General features: G+C 38.8%; 2 protein-coding genes across 3 annotated transcripts in view; one reads left to right on the top strand and one right to left on the bottom strand.

Moving 5' to 3' along the window:
• Positions 1 to 22,472, top strand: part of AVEN (apoptosis and caspase activation inhibitor) — a 208,783-nt gene that overhangs the window by 67,911 nt on the left and 118,400 nt on the right. The window contains exon 2 of the mRNA XM_034938476.3: positions 8,819 to 8,996. Coding sequence (XP_034794367.1) covers positions 8,819 to 8,996 — 178 coding nt within the window. The remainder of the gene's footprint in view (positions 1 to 8,818; positions 8,997 to 22,472) is intronic.
• Positions 1 to 22,472, bottom strand: part of CHRM5 (cholinergic receptor muscarinic 5) — a 104,806-nt gene that overhangs the window by 56,219 nt on the left and 26,115 nt on the right. The window lies entirely within an intron of this gene.

Below are 22,472 nucleotides of genomic sequence, written 5' to 3'. Positions count from 1 at the left end.
GCTCATTTTTTAAAGCAGATAAAATGAAACTGATTCTATTGCCATTTCCCCCTTCCTTTCTACAAGGACTCCCTAAAAGGACCTCCACAAAGTGTAGTTTAGAATCACTTAATTAGTCCAATAAAAGTCACTCCAGTCTAATTTCCCAAATTACCCTTAAGTCATTGAAGCATAGAACTCGCAAGGTCTTGACTTTAAGGAATCCCGTAGTCTGTTCCTGGTGTGGGCTGCCTACAGATGCAGATTACCTTCCTGTGCCTTCCAGTTTTAGCTGACTTGGAAGCAAAATGACACACATGAGAAAGATATAAGGACTTAGGGAAAGAGAGAGATGGAATGAGAGGCCTGTGGTTGAACAGCTGCACTGAGGGTTGAGTTCCCATTTTCTTGTTTGTGGGATGCCTCTCTCCTCCCTTCCCCTCTGCTTTTTCCATATACTGACCACAAGGAAGGACAGCTGTATATACTTCTTTTGCTAGAGAAACAGTTGAATTTGACTATCATGTGGATCATTTTATTCCCATTCTTAATGGCCACAGTATTTTGGAGCCCAATTATTTATTATTATGTACATTGTTCTGGGATCAAGAGATAATTCACATATATGCCATATACTGCATTTATTAATTTTTTCAAATATGATCATGCATATCTTATTTAATATATAATGTATATTTTATTTAATACACAAAGACAAATGGAAACGCCCTTTTTTGTATATCCGTATCCTTTTTTATTCAATCTTTTATTGAAATTTCACTTCTTGAAAGGATTGTTTTTGCTAGCGTAGTTCCCCCTGCCTTTTTTTCCTTTTTCGTATAGGCCTAGTAAACAAAGTTTTTTTTTGAGACAGAGTCTTGCTCTGTCACCCAGGCTGGAGTGCAGTGGCATGATCATAGCTTACTGCAGCCTTGAGCTCTTGGGCTCAGGTAATCCTCTTGCCTAGGCCTCCCAAAGTGCGGGTATTATAGGAATGAGCCACCATGCCCGGCCCTAGCACACTTTTCAAATATCGAAAACTGTCATTGAATTCTTTAATTATGATGGTTTATGAGTTTTTCTGTTGTTAAAAAGATAATGTTTTTTAATAGTGAAAAAAGTAGGGTAAGTTGTTGCTTATGGTCCAAATGATTATATAAGATAAAAATGACCTTAATAGGGTTACAAATATAAAAGTTGGCAATTAACTATTAATCAGTTATATATTTTAAAGCTCAGTAACATTAAACATTTTGAAATGGGCTGAATTAATATTATTTTTCAGTTATACACGTTGTAAAATTTTAATTGAGAATATTTGACATTAGTAATCCCTGTGATTAGTTTTTGGTGACTTTTTGTTGGAGGGTTTCCTTAAATGTTTTCTTTCTCATTTCTTTCTATTCTACCTATTCGCCTCTATGATATAATTTACCTTTTGTGAGGAACATAGGAGGTGGGTGAAAAATGTGTGAATGTTTTTGAACTCCTTACTAGCTTCAAAACAGGAAAGCCTTTTCTATACCTTTTTGCTCCAGAAGAAAGTAGAACCAGGGACCTGCAAAAACTAGGTTCTTAAACATAAAAGGCTTTAAATAGGATCTGTTGTCTGGTTGTTATATGTTATTAGTATTAATAACTTCTGAAATTTTACTGGCTTATCTGAAGGCTCTTGGTGATAGAGATAATCTTTAAGTATTCTCTTGGCAACTTCTCTTATTTATTTATTTATTTTGGAAAGAAAAGGTAGGATATTTAATGAATAAGGTTGTCCAAATATACTGTTCATAGGTGGGCCAGTTAAATTAAGCAGATTATAAATTAATGTAAATTATTGTTTATTTATTGTAAGTTAAATAGGATGGTAGCTTCAGTAAGTAAATCTTTTTATTGGTTTTGTTAAGCATATGGTTCCTTTTGTCTAGTCGGTCTAATCCATATTAAAGGTAGGGGCTTGAAGTTTCTAACTATTATTGTTAAACTTTCTATTCTCCCTTCTATTCTGTCAGTTTTTGCTTCATATATTGTGAAGCTGTGTTCCCAGGAGCATATGTTTATATGTTCATAATTGTTACGTTTCTTTTTTTTCTTTTAAGAGACAGGGTTTCACTCCATTGCCCAGGCTGGAGTACAGTGTCATGATCATAGCTCACTGTAACTTCAAACTCTTGGGCTCAAGTGCTAGGACTACAGGCTCATGCCACCATGCTCAGCTAATTTTTTATTTTTATTTTTGTAGCGATGCTCTCTATGTTGCTCAGGCTGATCTCAAACTCCTGGCCTCAAGCGACCCTCCCTACCTCGGCCTCCCAAAGCATTGGGATTACAGGCATGAACCACTGTGCCCGGCCCAATTGTTATATCTTTTTGATTGACCTTTTTATTATTATGTAACAGCCTTCTTGGTCTTTATAATGATTTTTGTCTTAAAGTCTATTTTGCCTGATATTTATGTAGTCATGCTAGCTCTTTACTGTTTGCATAGAATTTTTTTATGCTTTTTCTTTATTTTACTGCTACTTGTATCTTTGAATCTAAAGTGAATCTCCTGTAGACAGCTATAGTTGGATACTGATTTTTTTAAAAAATCTATGTTATAGGCCCAGCAATGCAATTATACACATATTGTTTTATAGAATTGCTTTTAAAATCAGTAAAGGGAAGACAAGAGAAGAAATATGCATTTATGTGATATTTTATAGTTACATAATTACTGGTTTTTTTCATGTGGATTTGTTTTTTTCATGTGGATTTGAATTGCTGTTTAGGATCACTTGTTTTTAGTTTGAACAACTTTGTTAGTGTATCTTGTAAGGTGGGCCTGTTAGAGCAAATTTTCTTACGTTTTGTTTATCTGGGAATGTCTTTTTTTCACCCTCACTTTTGAAAGATAGCTTTTTTGTATGTAGGATTCTTGGCTGACAGTTTATTTTTTTCCTAGCAACCCTTTGAATATGTTATATTATTGCCTTCTGGCTTCCATTGATTCTGATGAGAAGTTAGCCGTTAATTTTCTTTGGGTTGCCTTGTGATGAGTTGGTTTTTCCTTTTTCTTGATTTTCAGTGTTTTCTCCATGGTGTGTGTGTGTGTGTGTGTGCGTGTGAGTGTGTGTTTTAATTTTATCTTAACAAAATGGAGTGGGTCTACAGAATCCTTGTTTTTGGCTTTTAGCTTTTTTATTATGTATCTATGAATCTCTTTGCATATACACTAGAAGTTCATTGAGCTTCTTGGATGTATAAAGGTTTTTCATTGGCTAGGCACGGTGGCTCATGCCTGTAATCCCATCACTTTGGGAGGCTGAAGCGGGCAGATCACGAGGTCAGGAGATCGAGACTATCCTGGCTAACACGGTGAAACCCTGTCTCTACTATAAATACAAAAAATTAGCCTGGCATGGTGGCACACGCCTGTGGTCCCAGCTACTTGGGAAGCTGAGGCAGAAGAATGACTTGGACCCGGGAGGCAGAGGTTGCAGTGAGCCGAGATTGCACCACTGCACTCCAGCCTGGGTGACAGAGCAAGACTCTGTCTCAAAAAAAAAAAAAAAAAAAAAAAAGGTTTTTCATCAACTTTGGGAAGTTTTCAGGCATTATTTTTCTTCTTCTTTTTTTTTCTTTTTAAGAGACACAGTCTTGCTCTGTCCCCCAGGCTTCAGTGCAGTGGCACAATCACAGCTCACTGCAGCCTCAAACTCCCGGGTCAGCTGATCCTATCACCTCAGCCTCCTGAGTAGCTGGGACAACAGAGGTACACCACCATACCTGGCTAATTTTTATCTTTTTCGTGGAGATAGGGTCTTGCTATGTTGCCTAGGCTGGTCTTGAACTCCTGGCCTCAAGCAATCCTTCTGCCTTGGCTTCCCAAAGTGCTGGGATTACAGAAGTGAGCCATGGTGCCAGGCCAACCCATTATTTTCGAATATTTTTTTCTCCTGTGATAGGTGATTTTTGTCTTCCAAGAATTTTGATATGTTTAAATTCTAATCTGCAGTACCTCTGAGTGTGATCTTATTTGGAAATAGGTTGGTTGCAGATGTAATCAAAGATAAAGTAAGGTCTTACTTGATTAAGGTAGGCCCTAATCCAGTATAACTCATGTCCTCATAAGAATGGAGAAGATGCACACCCATAGAGGAGAAAATGCCATGTGAAAATGGCAAAGGAAGGAATGCTAAGGATGCCAGCAACCACTAGAAGCTGGAGAACGTCATGGAATAGATTCTCCCTCAGAACTTCCAGAAAGAGCCAACCCTACCAATACCCAGATTTCAGATTTCTAGCCTCCAGAACTGAGAGAGAAAAACATTTCTGTGGTTTTAAGCCATCTTATTTGTGATACTTTGTTATGGCAGCTGTAGGAAAGTAATACAGTACCAGGAAATGGGGTGTTGCTCTAATCAATACCTAAAAGTGTGGAAGTGGCTTTGGAATTGTGTAGTGAGTAGAAGCTGGAAGAATTTTAAGGTGCATGATAGAAGCAGCCTACGTTGTCTTGAAGATACTGTTGGTAGAAATATGGACATTAAAGGCGACTCTGGGTAGGTCTCAGATGGAAATGAGGAACATGTTAATGGACACTAGAGGAAAAGCGTGCCTGGTTTGAAAGTGGCAGAGAATTTGGCTGAATTATGTTCTGTACAGTTCTAATATGAATATGTAAGGGGCCGTCGGCTCTTCTGTTTGGAGAATGACATGGAGTTATCATGACAATTCTTATTAGAAAGTTGATTCTTTTTTTATTTCATTTTTTCATTTTCATTCTGCAGAGCAGGTGAGGTCAAAAACGACCCTTGCCTATTGGAAAAGCTGCAAAACATTAAGCTACTCTTTCTAGTTGGAAATCTCAATTTGTTTTAAATGGATTTGTGTGTGTGTGTCATTGGACAAGATAATAGCTCGGCAGTAGTTTGATTATATAATAGGTCTTCAGCTTATGAATCTAAATGGATTCCTGTTAATCTCTGAACAATGCAACCAGTGACCGATGTCCAGGTATGAACTATTACAGTGAAAACCACCAGACTAATTTTGTAACAATATTTGTATGAAAATGATGCCTTTATCTTTATAGTTTTCACCTTGTTTTCTGATCAGTATTTTATTTGCTCTGTACTTTTTCTCCATATTGAGGCTTTGCATATTTTAATTTTGTCTCACATCTTTGCACAATGAACCGATAAAATCTCTAGTTTTTAAGATACGTCTTTCAGTTACATCAAATGTCTTCTAAACTTTTTTATTGTTATATTACTTCTTACTACTCTCTTGTGAATGAAGGCTAATGACAACTCTGTCTCTGCATTTGTGTAGGGGTAATGAGATCCTTGCTCAGTGGTTCTTCTAATTTGGGGACTGGTGAGTTATTCATATGCATAAGGATCGGCCTATTATAAACACTTGGCAGGACCATTAATTCGGTTTCGGTCTCCCACTTTCCATTTCAGTGCTTGTTTCACTGCATTAATAGTTCCTTAGGTGTTTTAGATCATAATCCTCTTTTAGATCAAGGTAATTATTTTGCCCAGATTTACATTTTTGCCATGTGTTACAGCTGTGTTCAGAGGTTTTATAGGTTTTATACTGACTGGAGAAGCCTCTCTGAACTCTGTTCACCCAGTGGGCCAACAAAAGAATATTGAATTTTCCCAGACAAAACCCTGATGGTGTTTTCAGCTCTAGTTCTGTCCCGCAAATTCTCATCAGTTACAAGGCTATTTTTTTTTTTTTTTAAGACGGAGTCTCGCTCTGTTGCCCGGGCTGGATTGCAATGGCGTGATCTTGACTCACTGCAAACTCCGCCTCCCGGATTCACGCCATTCTCCTGCCTCAGCCTCCTGAGTAGCTGGGACTACAGGTGCCCGCCACCATGCCCAGCTAATTTTTTGTATTTTTAGTAGAGATGGGGTTTCACCATGTTAGCCAGGATGGTCTCGATCTCCTGACCTCGTGATCTGCCCTCCTCGGCCTCCCAAAGTGTTGGGATTATAGGTGTGAGCCACCGTGCCTGGCCAAGGCTATTTTCTGTAGAATGTTCCTGGTATTTGTTATTTACATAGCAGATTCTATTATATCTCTTTAATCTGCCAGCATCTTTTGGTTCTGAGAAACTTGCAGGAATGCTCTAGTTTTGAGGCAGTCTTTGCAGTCCCTAGATCATAATGTAGAATGCCATCTGTTTGTTTTGACAGGGAGGCTTATGATGATATTTGTGGGCTGAAAGTGATCTTGAAAGGCCAATTAGTCTATTTCATGAAAGTGTATGAAAGTTGATTCAGTTGAAGATTATTGACTAGTGTTAAATTTGTTAAGTGAATGGTTGGGGAACTAGAAATTTACAGTGGATCAAATAACACTGCACAAACAATTTCCTTGATGAAAGAGGGAAGACATATCTGTACAGTGGGTGAGTGGATCAGACTTCATTATCCAAACCCTGTGGTCCATCTTAGTTATTATATATAGTGCTTATGTTTGTTCAGCCATCTTATGTGCTGTAACAAAGGGTTCAAAGCAGCATCTGTATTTTAGCCAAAAATATTTAGCTTGACTCCATTGAGCACTTACATTTTTAAGATTAGTTTATAGATAATATTGGAGATAAAAAAAATCTGTAAATAATACCATGAGGAAGCAAACAGACCTGGCCTGGCCTTGTCAATAATAAGTCAGGGTCGTAAAAATAGGGACTGTGCTAGATTCAAAGAGACTTAAGGAATAAACAATTAGATACAATTCCTGGTCCTGGATTGGATACTGTCTTGGAAGAACCAGCTGTATAGGACATTTTTTGGGTTAGGGAAATTTGGAACTAGCCTGGGTGTTATATGAAATGAAATTTATTAAGTGGAGAGATGAAGAATATTTTTTAAAAATCTAGTGACCAAAAAGAAGTATATATAAATATATACATAGAAAAAGATCTGGAAGTATGTGTACTGAGAGGTTAGTGGTACTCTGTGGGTGAGGGAATTTGGGGTTTTTATATATTTTAGTTTTGCTTGTCTTTTCCTCCTCATTTTCTCCAGTGCATATGTCCTGCTTCTGTGTTAATAAAAGCTTGTTATTTTTTTTAAGTCCACACTAACCCATCCTATACAGATGAGTTGTTTTAATAATTTTACTCATTTTTTTCTTGATAAGGATTTTGTAATGTTTGGGACACATCTTTGAACCATGTCTTTAGATTCTACATGCATCTCTGTTTTAAAAATTTAATATTCTATTATGAAAAAATTTAAATACATGCAAAAGTAGATAGAATAATAATATAATGATTTTCCATGTACCCATCATCCAGCTTCAGCAATTACCAATTAAGTATAGTATATTTCATGTCTATCCACCATTCCTCTCCACCCACTATTTTGGAGCAAACCTCACATGTCCTATCTTTTCATCCATAAAGAGTTCAGTGTTTATATCTAAAAGTTAACAACACTTTAAAAAATTGCAATACCAGTATTATAACAAACAATAAATTAGTGGTATTTCCTTAATATAATCAAATATCCAGTCATCATTTACTTTTCCCCAGTTGTCTCATAGTCATTATTTTCTCTAGATTGTTCAAATCAGTACAAATAAGTTCCCTACATTACAACTGATTATGCCTTAAGCTCTTTTGGTTTATAGGTTTCTCCATCCTCTCCCACCATTTTTTTCTCTCTCAGTTTATTTACTGAAGAAACTGGGCTCCTTATCTTCTAGAATTGTTCACATTGTGCATCTTTCTGCATGCTCTCTTAACCTTTCAGTGCCCAAGACTGGAAACTGTTCTCTAGCATGCATCTGAGCAGGGTTCCTATTTAAAAATCTATACAACATAGTCAGTTGTAATACAGGGAACTTTTTTATACCCAAGCTTTTCTATTGAATTAAGATTTTGTGCCAGCTTTTTTCTAGGAGCATTGTGTATGTGTGTGTGTGTCCACATGTATACAACTAGTTGCTCACACAGACGCTACCTGAACAATCACACAGGCAAGTTGTAGAAATTGAGCCTGGAGAGTGCTAAGAGGGTACCTGAGAGGGCACTCACAGAAGGCTATCAAGGGCAAATGAAGTGGCCTTGACTTTGTCAGTAATTTGTCTCCTCTCAATATTTAAAAATAGATTTGTGTCAATATATAACATCAGAATGTTCATTAATCACCTATCTGGATGGTTCTGGTCATAACATGTATTTATTTCAAACTCAAGTTGTTAATAAGAAGTACTAAAACAAATGTAGATGTGGAATGGTTTTCATTATTCTAGAGTATGGAATCTTATGTATAAATGTAGTACCATGTAAATTCACACTCCATTTCACAAGTCATTGTCCCTCACTATATGTAATAGTGTTTTCCTAGTAATATATGTTTAAGTTAAATAGTTATAAATAATGTCATACTTTCATTGCTCTAAAAAATTAAATAAAGCTTTTAAACATGTTTATGGAATGTGTTTGTAAAATCCATATCCATAAATTGAAAGGGAGAGTTGATTTCCATCCTGAAGTCCTTTGAGTTTAAGATGCTTACAGCCTTGATTATTTCAGCTGGATGAAGCAACTATTGAAATAGGATACATAGGGATAGATTTTAGAGATCAGCTACACAAATGTTTAGGCAGCTGCTTGCTAGATTTCCTTTTCAATGATTACTGGAAAGTTCACCCTAAAAGAACACTCTGGTATAGTGTGATTCTCTTAAAATAATATTTAATATCTTCAGACAGCTTGGTCTATTGCTTTTTATTGTTATGTCCATGTACTTTTTTGTTTTATTTTACTGGGAAGTCTACTAAGGTCAGGATTTCCACTGCTTACTTATTGATTTGTCTCTAATGATTGCAGGTTGAAGATGACAGCGATGCAGAGACCTATGGAGAAGAGAATGATGAACAGGGAAATTATTCTAAAAGAAAGATTGTCTCTAACTGGGATCGATATCAAGATATTGAAAAAGAGGTCAATAATGAAAGTGGAGAGTCACAGAGGGGAACAGATTTCAGTGTCCTCCTTAGCTCTGCAGGTATGAATTCCAGTTGCATGCATACTGTTTAGTGCTCTGAAAGTTGCACAGACATTTTATATATGTTTTTAAATTCTACTTTTATAACTAGCAATTTATCCTTTGTTCTTTGGATTTTTAATTCAAGTAAGGGACAGTGTTTCTAATGGCTTGTAAGGGAAAAAAATGAGTTTAAGTGGAAGTAAGGGTTTCCATGTACTGATGTAGAATGACTAAAGTCTTTGCAATAGATAAAAGGCTTTCTATAAGTGGAAAAAGCTGAGCCATGCTGCTGTAAGTTTGATAGTCTGAGAAACATAAATGTTTTCTTTGATATTGGAGGAAACATTCCTTATATTTGTAGGAAGCATTATAAAGTTTCTAGAATATATGTTCTCTTTTTTTTCCTTTTTTTTAAGTAGCCAGGTATATACATAGTAGTGGATATGCACATATTGGAGCCATATGCACTTGAACACCAAGTTTTTGTTTTTGCTTTTGGATAGTCTTCTCTGTCAATACAGTGAAAAACCCAGCCTTTCCGTGATCAGCTGTAATCTAAGATTGATTGCACCTTGAGTGATGTGATGCTGGAGAGCAGTAACAGGGAAGAATGGAGGAGTGCTGGGTGTACAGATGGCTGCAGGGTCCCTACTAAGGTGTGGCGTAAGAGTTTAAAGAATAAGTGGAAGATAGATTAGTGATTTCCAGGTGTTGGGGATGGGAGGCGGATGTGGTTATAAAGGGGCAGCGTGGCAGATCCCTGGGATGCTGACACTGTTTAGTATCTTGACTGTGGTGGCAGGTACATGAACCTACGCAGATGATAAAATTGTGTAGAACTTAATATACACATGTGTGCACAAATGAGTATGAATAAATTTGAATAAGATTGGCAGATTGTATCAGTTTCAGTGTCAGTCTTCTGGTTGTGATATTATATTACAGTTTTGCAAAATGTTATCATTGGGGGAAACTGGGCAATGTGTACAAGAGATCTCTCTGTATTATTTCTTTACAACTGTATGTGAATCTGCAATTACCTCGCTAAATAATTATTGCCAGGTTAAAAAGATATAAAGGATGCAGATGTGAGAAGCAGGGAAGTAAAACAAAAATAATACTTTGGGACTGCTTTGAATTTTTTCTTCCTCATGACTTTGATGTTGCTGTTTAGTTCTACCGTTCTTCTTTATCTGCCTGTATTTTTGAATGCTGGCACCAGACTAAGAACAATAAAGTGATGCATTCTCTTCTAACTTAATAGAATGTGCTTTTCCGAGCAGGAAAGAAGTAGATCATAAAATTGTGAGTCAGGAGCACAGGATTCAGCTTGTCATTACCGTAGATGATTCAAATAGCATAACTTCTTTAGGTTTGTGGATTGCTCTCAACTCATTGACTGTTCAAGAACTGGTAACACTAAATAATTTTTCCCGTCAAATGAGTGCTTCCCTCTTGGTACCTATATTTTGGCCAATTATGGGTTTATAAGCACTTTTCTTCAAGGTGGGAGAAGGGGAATGAAGGTAAAATATGAGCTGGTTAGTTTTAATTCTCAACAGCTGTTCTGCCAGAAAATCTAGGGGGAGAAAATTGAAGTAATACAATGAAATTAACTTGTGGACTAAAGTAGATTTAATTCAATCAGTTGTATAGTCAGTTACTGGTATCTGTCAAAAAAAAGATACTTCATAAATGTTGGAAGGCAGTTAAAAATTCTAGTCCAGGCTGGGCATGGTGGCTCACGCCTGTAATCCCAGCACTTTGGGAGGCCGAGGCGGGTAGATTGCCTGAGGTCAGGAGTTCGAGACCATCCTGGCCAACATAGTGAAACCCCGTCTCTACTAAAAATACAAAAAATTAGCTGGGCGTGGTGGCGGGCACCTGTAATCCCAGCTACTAGGGAGGCTGAGGCAGGAGAATTGCTTCAACCTGGGAGGTGGAGGTTGTAGTGAGCTGAGATCATACCACTGCACTCCAGCCTGGGCAACAAGAGCAAAACTCCATCTCAAAAAAAAAAAAAAAAAAAAATTCTAGTCCAACCTAGCAGGCCTGTCCTCTGGTTTATGATTTTGGTTATTTATTTTAGCATTTTATTTATAATTAAAAACCTGGCATGGATTGAGTCTCTCATGTATTTTTCTTGTAGTCTCTTTGCTTACTGATTTCTTCTGAAGTGGCTTGTTTATCTGTGATTGGTTTTGGTTTTTTTGGTAATTGCAGCTGTCCTGTCTTTTGATATGTGCTTACATTTCTTTCCCACTCTGTTGCTGATTTATCAGTTTCTTCTCAGGATAGCATAAGACTGAGAAGAGCTTCCATGCTTTCTTCATACTCAGTGTTTTGGTGCTATATTGGTTTACTTTCGAGAGGTCAACTTCATTCTGTGATAATAAAAATTCTAGAGTATGCAGTGTTTGCTAGGTAAGCTGACCATACTCCTTGAAACAATTCTGCTTCCTAGTGTACTATCCTTGTTTGTATAAATAAATAGACAACTGAGAAAAAATATTGTTGGTTCCTTAGGTGTGCAATCATAAACTTTTCTAGATATTGCCAAATTGCTTTCCACGGTAAAGATGAGAGAGTTCCTAGTGTTCGTCATCTCTGCAAATACCTAGTACTGTTGGACTTTTAAATTGTGACCAGTTGATTGAATGGTATCTAGTGTAGTTAATTCAACAGATATTTAAGTACCCATTGTTCCAGCTATGGGCTTAGAGGCTGGACATAGAGTGGTGAACAGAACAGATATAGACACCTGTCTCACAGAGTTGACTTTCTAGAGGGTAGAGACAAACAAGAAGAGTATATAAAATGTTAAATGCTATAATTGCTTAGAATAGAAATAAAATGAAGAAGGGCTGTTAACCAGATTTAGAAGTAGCCAGGGGTCTTACTGAGAAGATAACATTTGAGCAAAGATCTGAGGAGAGTGAGGGAGCAAGTGAGGATATTTATGGGAAAAGTGTCCCAGGCAAAGGGAATAGCAAGCTCAAAGGCTTTGAGATAGGAGGATAGGGAATCGCAAGGAAGGCCAGTGTGGCAGAAGCAACGTGAGCGAATATGCGATGGGGTCGGAAAGGCATTATCCAGCCAGATCGCGTAGTATTGTAGACCATCGTAAAGATGTTTTCTTTTATTCTGAGTGAGATGAAAAACCAGTGGAGGGTTTGAAGAGAAGAGTGATATAACACTCCTGTGTTAACAGGATCACTCCGCTGTGTTGGAAGGAACTGAAGACTGGCAAGAGGGGAGCAGGTAGACTAGTTAGGAAGCCACTGCTACTACTAGTAGCAGGTAGACTAGTTAGGAAGCCACTAATAATAATCCAGGTAAGCAGTGGTGGTGGTTGCTGGGTCCAGAGGAGAGCAGTGGAGGTGGTGAAAAGTGGTTGGGTTCTAGATCTACGTAGAGAGAAGAGCAGAGAGCGCTTGCAAATGCTGGGTATGAGATAAAAAGATATGTAAGGATGACACTAGGTTTTGGGTCTGAACAGTGAGAAGAAGGGAGTTGCCCTTAACTGAGGTGTGTAAGTTATAGGAGGTACCAGTGTTGCATGTATTAAAATTGAGATGTCACTTTGATACCTGTTGCAGTCAGAATTCCTTAAGAAATGGCTGGCACACTCAATATAATTGAACATTTTGACAAAGGAATCATTTACAAAGGTATGTGTAGAGTATAATGAAAGCACTGAGGTAGTGCTGTGTTGAGAGGGCAAGTAGCAGCAGAGATGTTACCACCCTAGTTACTGGAAATTTGAAGAGAGTCATAGAGAGTTGGCCTTGGGAGAATGAATCACCTTCGGTGAGGGGACTCAGCCAGTGAAGATGACCCCACTCTGAGAGAGTCAGAGGAATAAACATTCTCTTCCTCCCTCTGCCAAGGCTTCCATAAGTCTAACCTACTGGAAGCCAGAAGACAAGGAAAGTTGTAATCCATATTGGTCAACCTTCTAGGGTAGAACAGGTTGGAGAAGGGTGGAGGATAAATCTGCATTGGCACATGGAAGAGACCCAGCACAACATCTAATAGGCGACATGGAGCAGGCTGCTGGATAGAGGAATGTGGGGTTCAGGATCCAGGCCTGGGCTGGCAATAATACATTTGGGTGATGCCAGCCTATAGATGATATTTAAAGTCGTGAGAATGTATGAGATGACAAGGGGAGTTATTACCTAGAGAAGTACTGATTCCCAGGCACCACAGTGTCTAGAGTTTAGGGGAAAGAGAAGAGACCAGCAAAGGAGACTGAGCATGAGTGGTAGAAGAAAGAACCAGAGAGTGTAGTGTCTTTAAGTGTTTTGAAGCAGGAGGAGAGATCTATATCAAATGCAGTTGATGACAATGAAGAATTGACTGTTAAATTTAACAGGAAGGTTATTGGTGATCTTCACAAGTGCAGTTTTGTTGGAGTGGTGGCATAAATTTTTTCTTGAATTTAAAAAGAATGTGGGAGGAGATGTTTGAGACAGCAGGTATAAATGACTTAATTTTAAGGGGTTTTGTTATAAAGGAAAGGAGAATAATGGGCTGGTGGGAGAAGTGAGTCAAGACTTTTTAATTTTTTCCTTTTTTGGCATTTCTTTTGTAGTGACAGGGTCTTCTTATGTTGCTTAGGCTGGTCTCGAATTCCCGGGCTCAAACAATCCTGCCTTGGCTTCCCAATGTCCTGGGATTACAGATGTCAGCCACTATGCTTGGCCAGTTAAGACATTTTTTTAAAGGTGGGAGAAATAACTACATGTTTACTTGTTGATAGATCCAGAAAAGGGGACAAAAATCATAAGGGGAGGGGTGAGAATTCCTGGATCTGTGTTCTTTAGTAGATATGAGCTTGATAGGATCTATTGTGTAGGTGGAGGGATGGCCCATTGCTGGGGCTTGGGCAGTTTTCCAACTGTAATTGGAGGAAAGGCAGAATATATGGGCATAGATATGGGTAGATGGGTAGATGTCATGGAGGCTTGAGGAAGTGGTCTAAGAAAACCATGGATAAGTGTTGTGGAGGAGGTACTGGAAGTGGAAGGAGAGAGCAGAAGGTAAGAAATAGTTGTTGAGGAAGTGGGAAAGTATAGTTTCCTATTTTCCAAATAGGAAAATGTGGTATAGATGTTGGGTGACAATAGGGGCCCACATGAAGTTGGTATTCATAAATTTAAGGTGAGAACAGGTATACTTTTCCCTGACTCATATTGTGCTGTATGGGTACAGGCCCAGAAAGACCGGACGGAAGGGTAGGACTTAATCATGATTACAGTTTAGCAGAGCAAATGCAATGAAATGAGAGAGGGAAAAGGAGATGATTAGAATGATTGAAATGAATTTAAGTGGGATAAGGAAATAAGTGAAGATACGAGAGAAGATGAGGGGCAGTAAAAAGATATTGGGATCACAGGACTACAGATTTTTTCAGGGCAGAAGGATTATTGACCTTCTTGAGAAAGTGTGAGTTAGAGAGGTGGGAAGTGGTGGCTGTAGATTAGAATGTTTGACGTTGAGATTTGGTGGGGCAGGGGGTTGCAGATGACGGTAATGATATAGTCTTATATAAAAATACGGGTGTGCCTGGCTGTGAGGTGGTGTGGAGACCTGGTCTTTGGAGTTTTTAGTTTACATTTCCTTAGTTATTACTGAGGTTGAACATCTTTGTATTTGTGGTGCTTGCTTTCTTTGTGAACTGCTGCTCACATTCTTTGACCATTTGGCTATTTTGTTTCTTATTGATTTATGGGTTAAAAAAAATGTAGTCTTGATACTTATCTTTTGATATTTGTGTTTGCAGGTATCTCCTGATATGAGATTCACTTCTATAGTGTGTCTTTCAGTGCATTGTTTTATATTTTAGTTGAATTTATCAATTTTCTATCCTACTGTTTATGCTGTTTTATGCCTTTAGAAATCCATCTTTCCCCCAAGGTTAAAGATGTTCTCCTATATTTTCTAGAAGTTCTAATTTTGCTTTTTTTCCTGAAGAATGTTACATTTTATTGTTTGCTACATTCTTGTGCCATGGTTTTCAGCCCCATCGGGTAATTTAAGGTCTTCTCTACGCTGTTTATTCTAGTTAGCCATTCATCTAATCTTTTTTCAAGCTTTTTAGCTTCCTTGCGATGGGTTCGAACAGCCTCCTTTAGCTCGGAGAAGTTTGTTATTACCAGCCTTCCGAAGCCTACTTATGTCAGCTCATCAAAGTCATTCTCCATCCAGCTTTGTTCTGTTGCTGGGGAGGAGCTGCGTTCCTTTGGAGGAGAAGAGGCGCTCTGGTTTTTAGAATTTTCAGCTTTTCTGCTCTGGTTTCTCCCCATCTTTGTGGTTTTATCTACCTTTGGTCTTTGATGCTGGTGACCTACAGATGGGGTTTTGGTGTGGATGTCCTTTTTGTTGATGTTGATGCTATTCCTTTCTGTTTGTTAGTTTTCCTTCTAACAGTCAGGTCCCTCAGCTGCAGGTCTGTTGGAGTTTGTGGGAGGTCCACTCCAGGCCCTGTTTGCCTGGGTATCACCAGCGGAGGCTGCAGAACAGCAAATATTGCAGGACGGCAAATATTGCTGCCTGATCCTTCCTCTGGAAGCTTCGTCCCAGAGGGGCACCTGCCTGTATGAGGTGTCAGTTGGCCCCTACTGGGAGTTGTCTCCCAGTTAGGCTACATGGGGTTCAGGGACCCACTTGAGGAGGCAGTCTATCGGTTCTCAGAACTCAAACACCGTGCTGGGAGAACCACACCTCTCTTCAGAGCTGTCAGACAGGGACGTTTAAGTCTGCAGAAGTTTCTGCTGTCGTTTGTCCAGCTATGCCCTGCCCCCGGGGGTGGGGTCTACAGAGGCAGCAGGCCTTGCTAAGCTGCAGTGGGCTCTGTCCAATTCAAGCTTCCCCAGCCACAGTGTTTACCTACTCGAGTCTCAGCAATGGCGGATGCCCTTCCCCCTGCCAGGCTGCTGCCTCACAGGTCTATCTCAGACTGCTGCGCTAGCGGTGAGCAAGGCTGTGTGGGTGTGGGACCCACCTAGCCATGTGTGGGATATAATCTCCTGGTGTGCCATTTGCTAAGACTGTTGGAAAAGCGCAGTATTTGGGCGGAAGTGTCCAGATTTTCCAGGTACAGTCTGTCGTGGCTTCCCTTGGCTAGGAAAGGGAAATCCCCTGACCCCTTGCGCTTCCGGGGTGAGGCAGTGCCCCGCCCCGCTTCAGCTCACCCTCCGTGGCCTGCACCCGCTGTCCAACCAGTCCCAATGAGATGAACCAGGTACCTCAGTTGGAAATGCAGAAATCACTGTCTTCTGCATTGATCATGCTGGGAGCTGCAGCAGCATTTTAAAAACCCAAATGATATAATGTCCCACTAATGGCTTATGACCTGCAGTTTGGTGTGGTCTGAAGCATCTGATTCATTTAGTCATTTCAGTAACTTCGAAAAATATCTGAGCAGAAACTCTTTAGTTTAATTAGGTCCCACCTGTCAATTTTTGGTTTTGTTGCAATTGCTTTTGAGGACTTAAGGACTCAAAAGTTTTCCCTTGGTATCCAAGAGGGATGGTTTCAGGACGCCTGTGGATACCAAAATCTAGGAATGCTAAGTCTCTGATATAAAATGGCACAATATTTGCATATAACCTATGCAAAAAGTATAGATACCTTCCTTTATATATTTTAAATCATCCTTAAATCACTTATAATATCTAATGCAATGTAAGTGCTATGTAAAGTTATACTGTATTATTTTTTATTTGTATTTTTATTGTTGTATTGTTATTTTAAAATAATTTTCTTTATTCATTTATTTTTAGAGAGACAGGGTCTTCCTCTGTCACCCAGGCTGGAGTGCAGTGGCATGATCATAGCTCACTGCAGCCTTGACCTCCTGGGCTCAAGCAATCTTCCTGCCCCAGCCTCCTGAGTAGGTGGGACTACAGAGGTGTGCCACCCACACCTGGCTGATTTCTTCATTTTTTTGTAGAGACAGGACCTTGCTGTGTTGCCCAGGCTGGTCTTGAATTCCTGGTCTCAAGTGATCCTCTCTCTTTGGCCTCCCAAAGTGCTGAGATTACAGGTGTGAGCCACTGTGCCTGGCCAGTATTATTATTTTTTATTTTTAAAAAATATTTTTGATCTATGGTTGGTTAAATCTACCAATGTGGATGGTTGCCTGTATGTTATTTTTTTCTTCCCAAATTAGCTGGACCTCTGGTCCAATTCTCAAATGTTATTTGGAAGATAGACCTTTATCTAAGAGTAGAGAATATAGAACTTCAAGAGTAGAGAATATAGCTTAACATATATTCTCTAAGTAGATTTCCATTGTAACAGTGAATTTTTGAAGACTTGTAATTAAAAAGTGAATTTCTATTTCACACACACTGTATGTATATGTCGATGCTCACTTTGGAAGATAGTTTGCCATTTTCTGATAAAACTGAAGATCTAGCACTTTCACCCTTAAAGGATACTCTAGAGCAGAGGTCCCCAACCTTTTTGGCACCAGGGACTGGTTTTGTGGAAGACAATTTTTCCACAGACCGGGGTGAGGATGATGGTTTCAGGATGATTCAAGCGTATTACATTTATTGTGTGCTTTATTTCTATTATTATTACATTGTGATATGTAGTGAAATAATTATACAACTCACCATAATGTAGACTCAATGGGAGTCCTAAGCTTGTTTTCTTGCAACTGGATGGTCCCATCTGGGAATGATGGGAGACAGTGACAGATCATCAGGCATTAGATTCTCATAAGGAGCGTGCAACCTGGATCCCTTGCATGTGCAGTTCACAATAGGGTTTGGCTCCTATGAGAATCGAATGCTGCTGCTGATCTGACAGGAGGTGGCGCTCAGGCACTAATGCAAGCAGTAGGGAGTGGCTGTAAATAGAGAAGAATCTGCTCACTTGCCCACCACTCACCTCCTGCTATGCAGCCCGGTTCCTAACAAGCCACAGACTGGTACTGATCCATGGTCTGGGGTGGGGGACCCCCTGTTCTAGAGAAACTCCAGCACGTGTGTGCCCAAATGTTCACAGCTGTATGTTCAGAAGAGCCTCAGATGGAAGCAACACAAATATTCATTAATAGTGGAATGAATACTTAAATAAGTGGATGAATCTTTTCAACATAGCATGAAGTAAAAGAAACATGCCCACGGAATTCGTTAGTATGATTCTATTATATAAAGTTCAAACACAGGAAAAAAACCCCTATTTTTTAAGGATGTATATTTAAATACTAAAGTGACAATCAAGGAAATGATTATTCCAGATATCATGATTGCGGTCACCTCTAGTGGGGAGATGAGGTGTAATGATTGAGGAGGGCCAGGTAGCAGGTGTGGTGTTGGCAGTATTCTATTTGCTGGCCTGGATGATTGTTATTTATGTTGGTTTAATAATTATTCTATAAGCTCAGATGTATTATCAATTTTTTATTTTACAGATCTCTTTATAAAAGGAATAAAACTCTTTAAAAGTGGATTTCTAATGGTAAAATTTCTGTTACCACCTTAGAGGTGGGAACCAATTTTGGAGAGGCAGCCCTTTCCAGCCTGCCTCCTTCCACTTGTGCCACACGGGCATTGCCTGCTCTGTTTGTTTCTGACCACTGACAGTGACACTCTCATTTTTATTAGTGGTGGATATGGGAAAGGGGACGGTTGTTCAAAGTCATACTTTTTCTGGTAAGATTGTGAGTCTTTAGGTGTCTTTGTAGAACTCTTTCTGTTAGTCTCTGAAAGAGATAATCATGCCTTTGGCTTTTCTTTTTGAACAGTATTCTTGGCAGTTCTAAGTTACGTTTCAAGAGCTTTTAAAATGGCACCCCACTCTTACCTTCAAACGTAAAAAGTAAGATCTATGAGAAATTTCTTCTGCCCTTCATGTTTTTTCCCCAAAAGTCAAATCATTGAATTCATGCAATATGCTTTGTCTATTCCTTTCAAGATGTCACAGATAGCCAGAGTTAGAAAAATGTTTAACAGTGTGAGCAGAATGCACTGGATCAATATTGAAGAAAACATGGGGAAAATATTATGTGCAAGTCTGTAAACACTATTTTTAGAGATACAAATAAAAACGAAATAACCAGACTGCAGTTTGTTCAGTATAGTTGTTGTCTGTGCATATTTTTGCTTAAAACTATTATATATTTTCTTCAATTTAATTTTATGAAAAGCTATTTTGGGTAGGAAATTTTAATTGTAATGACATTTGAATTTCTTCCCTCCTCTGTTCCTTGTGCCAACAATTAGACTGAAGGGAAAAGAAAGGATATTACTCTAGCAGCCTGTACTTTTAAATTAAACCTCGAACCTTTTCTTTCCATGAGGCAACAAGAGAGTTTTATTTGTCCTCATTGATTCAGCTCATTTTTTCCCTCTTCTTGTATGGTATATAGTTTGTACTAATATAGTCTCATATTACAAAGGCAATATAGTAGAAGAAGATTCTTCCCTTTGATATTTAAAACATCTGAAATAACACAAACAGAACTATAAATTAAAAAATTTGTTCTGGCTGACAGGGCTAAAAAAATTTTCAATTGGATAACCAAAAAAATAAAAAAAAGGAAAACTCCGATAACAAAAAAACTTTTCCTTGTAGCTGAATATTGAATATTGGGCCTAATTTGATTTTCTTTTTTCTTTTTTTTTGAGATGGAGTCCTGATCTGTTGCGCAGGCTGGAGTGCAGTGGCACAATCTCGGCTCACTGCAAGCTCCACCCCCCGGGCTGACGCCATTCTCCTCCCTCAGCCTCCCAAGTAGCTGGGACTACAGGTGCCCGCCACCACGCCCGGCTAACTGTGTTGTATTTTTTTAGTAGAGACGGGGTTTCACCGTGTTAGCCAGGATGGTCTCACATCTTCTGACTTCGTGATCCCCCTACCTTGGCCTCCCAGAGGGCTGGGATTACAGGCGTGAGCCACCGCGCCTGGCCTGATTTTCTTTTTAAAAACCTTCAAAAGATAAGAGCAGAATTTGTGTGCTAAACTGCTAGTCTCCAGCGCCATTTTGTGTTTTCTGTTGTTTTGAAGCAATTCTTTGTTTTTGCTGGTCGAGCTGCATCATTTTCATCATCCTGAACTATCATTTTCCTGCCCTGAAGTTGTGCATTTCCTTTAGCAGATACAGCCTAGGCAGCTTTATTTCCCTTTCTTTTTCCTTTAAATCTATGACCTTTTGATTCTCATTTGTTTAGAGATTCTTGGTGATTTTGCATGAGTTTTTTTCAGTGTTTCTTTTTCTACCTTTCTGTCTAGTAATTTCCACATCTCTTCCTTGTTTCTTAGTCAGAGGTTACAATTGCTGGCTGCTTCTGCTTTATTTAGTGTTTCTTTAGCTTTTTTCTTAAATAGAATTAATCTCTCTTTTGCTCTACTGATAAAGTGTATCCATTTTATTTCCCCATGATTTGAGAAAAGGATATGTGGGTGCTTTCTACAGGTCACATTATCTAAGTCATCCCAAAATTTCAGCAAACATCCAATCTAGACATTTCATTTGAGCATCCTCAGCACTTCTGTTTTTTTTTTTAAAGTTTATTTTTGTGGGTCCGTAGTAGATATATATATATTTACTGGGTATATGAGATATTTTGGTACAGGTATGCCATGCGTAATAATCACATCATGGAAAATTGGGTATCCATCCTCTCAAGCATTTATCTTTTGCAGCACATCCATTTTTCTTCTTGCTCTTGCTTAGCTCTGAATTTAGTTTATACTTTGTTTTGCTTCATTCTTGTTTTGCAAAATAATCCTCCTTGAAAAGTGTTAGAAGGTCTGTATTTTTATACCAGGGTTCAGGGCCAGGGTCTCTGTAAACTTTTTATTGGATTTAATACTGTCAAACACTGCACATGTTGATTGCTTAAATGCTTTGTGTAATGTTTTTCTCATTTGAATATTTAGTGCTTGACCTTTATCTTCTAATCTTTAAAAGATTAGACATAAAATAATTATGTCATCAGGAGTTGCATCCATTGGGAAGCCTTTCATATGAATGGATCTGGTTTTACATCATTTTTTTCTACTCATCAGTTGCCAGAGGGACATTTTGTACTAATCAGAGGGAGGTTTGTTTGGAAAAATCTTCTGATTTTAGTTTTATCTGTATTTTCATTAGTTCTGCCTTTGATTTGTTCAGTGCTTCTACTATATTAAAATCTGTTGTTAGGTAATTTAACCTGTTGAATTTTGTTATTTCCAGAGGTATCCAGCTTTCATCCAATTTAGTCTGTTCCTTTTAAAAATTTGTCTTACGGCAAATTAAAGTCATCAAAATGATTCTTGATTTGATGGTGGTAGGTTTCGGTCCCCAGAGCAGCCATTGTTTTCACTATCACCATTTTTGGCTGCTGTGGTTATCTTTCTGGTCCCAGGCCCCCAGAGTCGAGCCATAGGATCGCTAGCAGAGACTGTACTGTCAAGCTCACATGAAGGACTGTTTATTTTTAAATGTTTATTATTAGATAATTTAAACTAGTTATACTGGACATGGCTTAATGAGAGAACGTTAGTGAATCTTTTCTGAGTTTAACTTGTATTCCAGATACTCTTCTGGTTATCAAATGACTTATATTCCAGTTACTCTTCAGTTAGACAACTGGCTGCATCATCAAATCATCTGGGTACTACATTCTTTTCTTTTCTTTTTTTTTTCAGACAGGGTCTCGCTCTGTTGCCCATGCTGGAGGGCAGTGGCGTGATCTCGGCTCACTGCAGCCTCTGCCTCCCAGGTTCAAGCAATTCTCCTGCCTTAGCCTCCTGAGTAGCTGGGACTATAGGCACGCACCACAACGCCTGGCTAAGTTTTTTTTGTTTTGTTTTGTTTTGTTTTGTTTTAAGATGGAGTCTCACCCTGTTGCCCAGTCTGGATTGCAGCGATGCAATCTCGGCTCACTGCAACCTCTGCCTCCCAGGTTCAAACGATTCTCCTGCCTCAGCCTCCTGAGTAGCTGGGATTATAGGCGCCCACCACCACGCCCGGCTAATTTTGTGTATTTTTAGTAGAGACGGGGTTTCACCATGTTGGCCAGGCTGGTCTCAACTCCTGACCTCAAGTGATCCTCCTGCTTTGGCCTCCCAGAGTGCTGGGATTAGAGGTGAGCCACTGAACCCAGCCTCATCTGGGTACCACGTTCTAATAGCATCTAGTGTATCCGTCTCAATTGCTATTGTCTCTTCTTTGTATGATTATCTTTTAGACTCATACCTCTCCTTACAAAAATTAAGATAATTTTAGGTGGATTTTGGGAAGGAGAGCAAATAAATGCTTCTGATCAATGTCATATTTAATTGGAAGTTGATAAATTCTCTTTACTTGATCTGGAAAGATAATAAAAGGTTATTTTTGATAAAGTCCTTAAAGAAAATCAGGGTAGAAGCTCTTCTAAAATAAAACACATGAAACATGAGTTCAGAGACTATGAAAAGGGACGGCTCTAGCGTTAGTATTGTGGTAGGAAAGGCATCTTTTCTGTAGTGTGCCTGAAGTGTAGT

This window comes from Pan paniscus, chromosome 16 (assembly GCF_029289425.2).
Source record: "Pan paniscus chromosome 16, NHGRI_mPanPan1-v2.0_pri, whole genome shotgun sequence".
Taxonomy (NCBI): domain Eukaryota; kingdom Metazoa; phylum Chordata; class Mammalia; order Primates; family Hominidae; genus Pan; species Pan paniscus.
The sequence above is the reverse complement of the archived record's forward strand: the minus strand, read 5'-3'. Positions and strand labels throughout refer to the sequence as shown.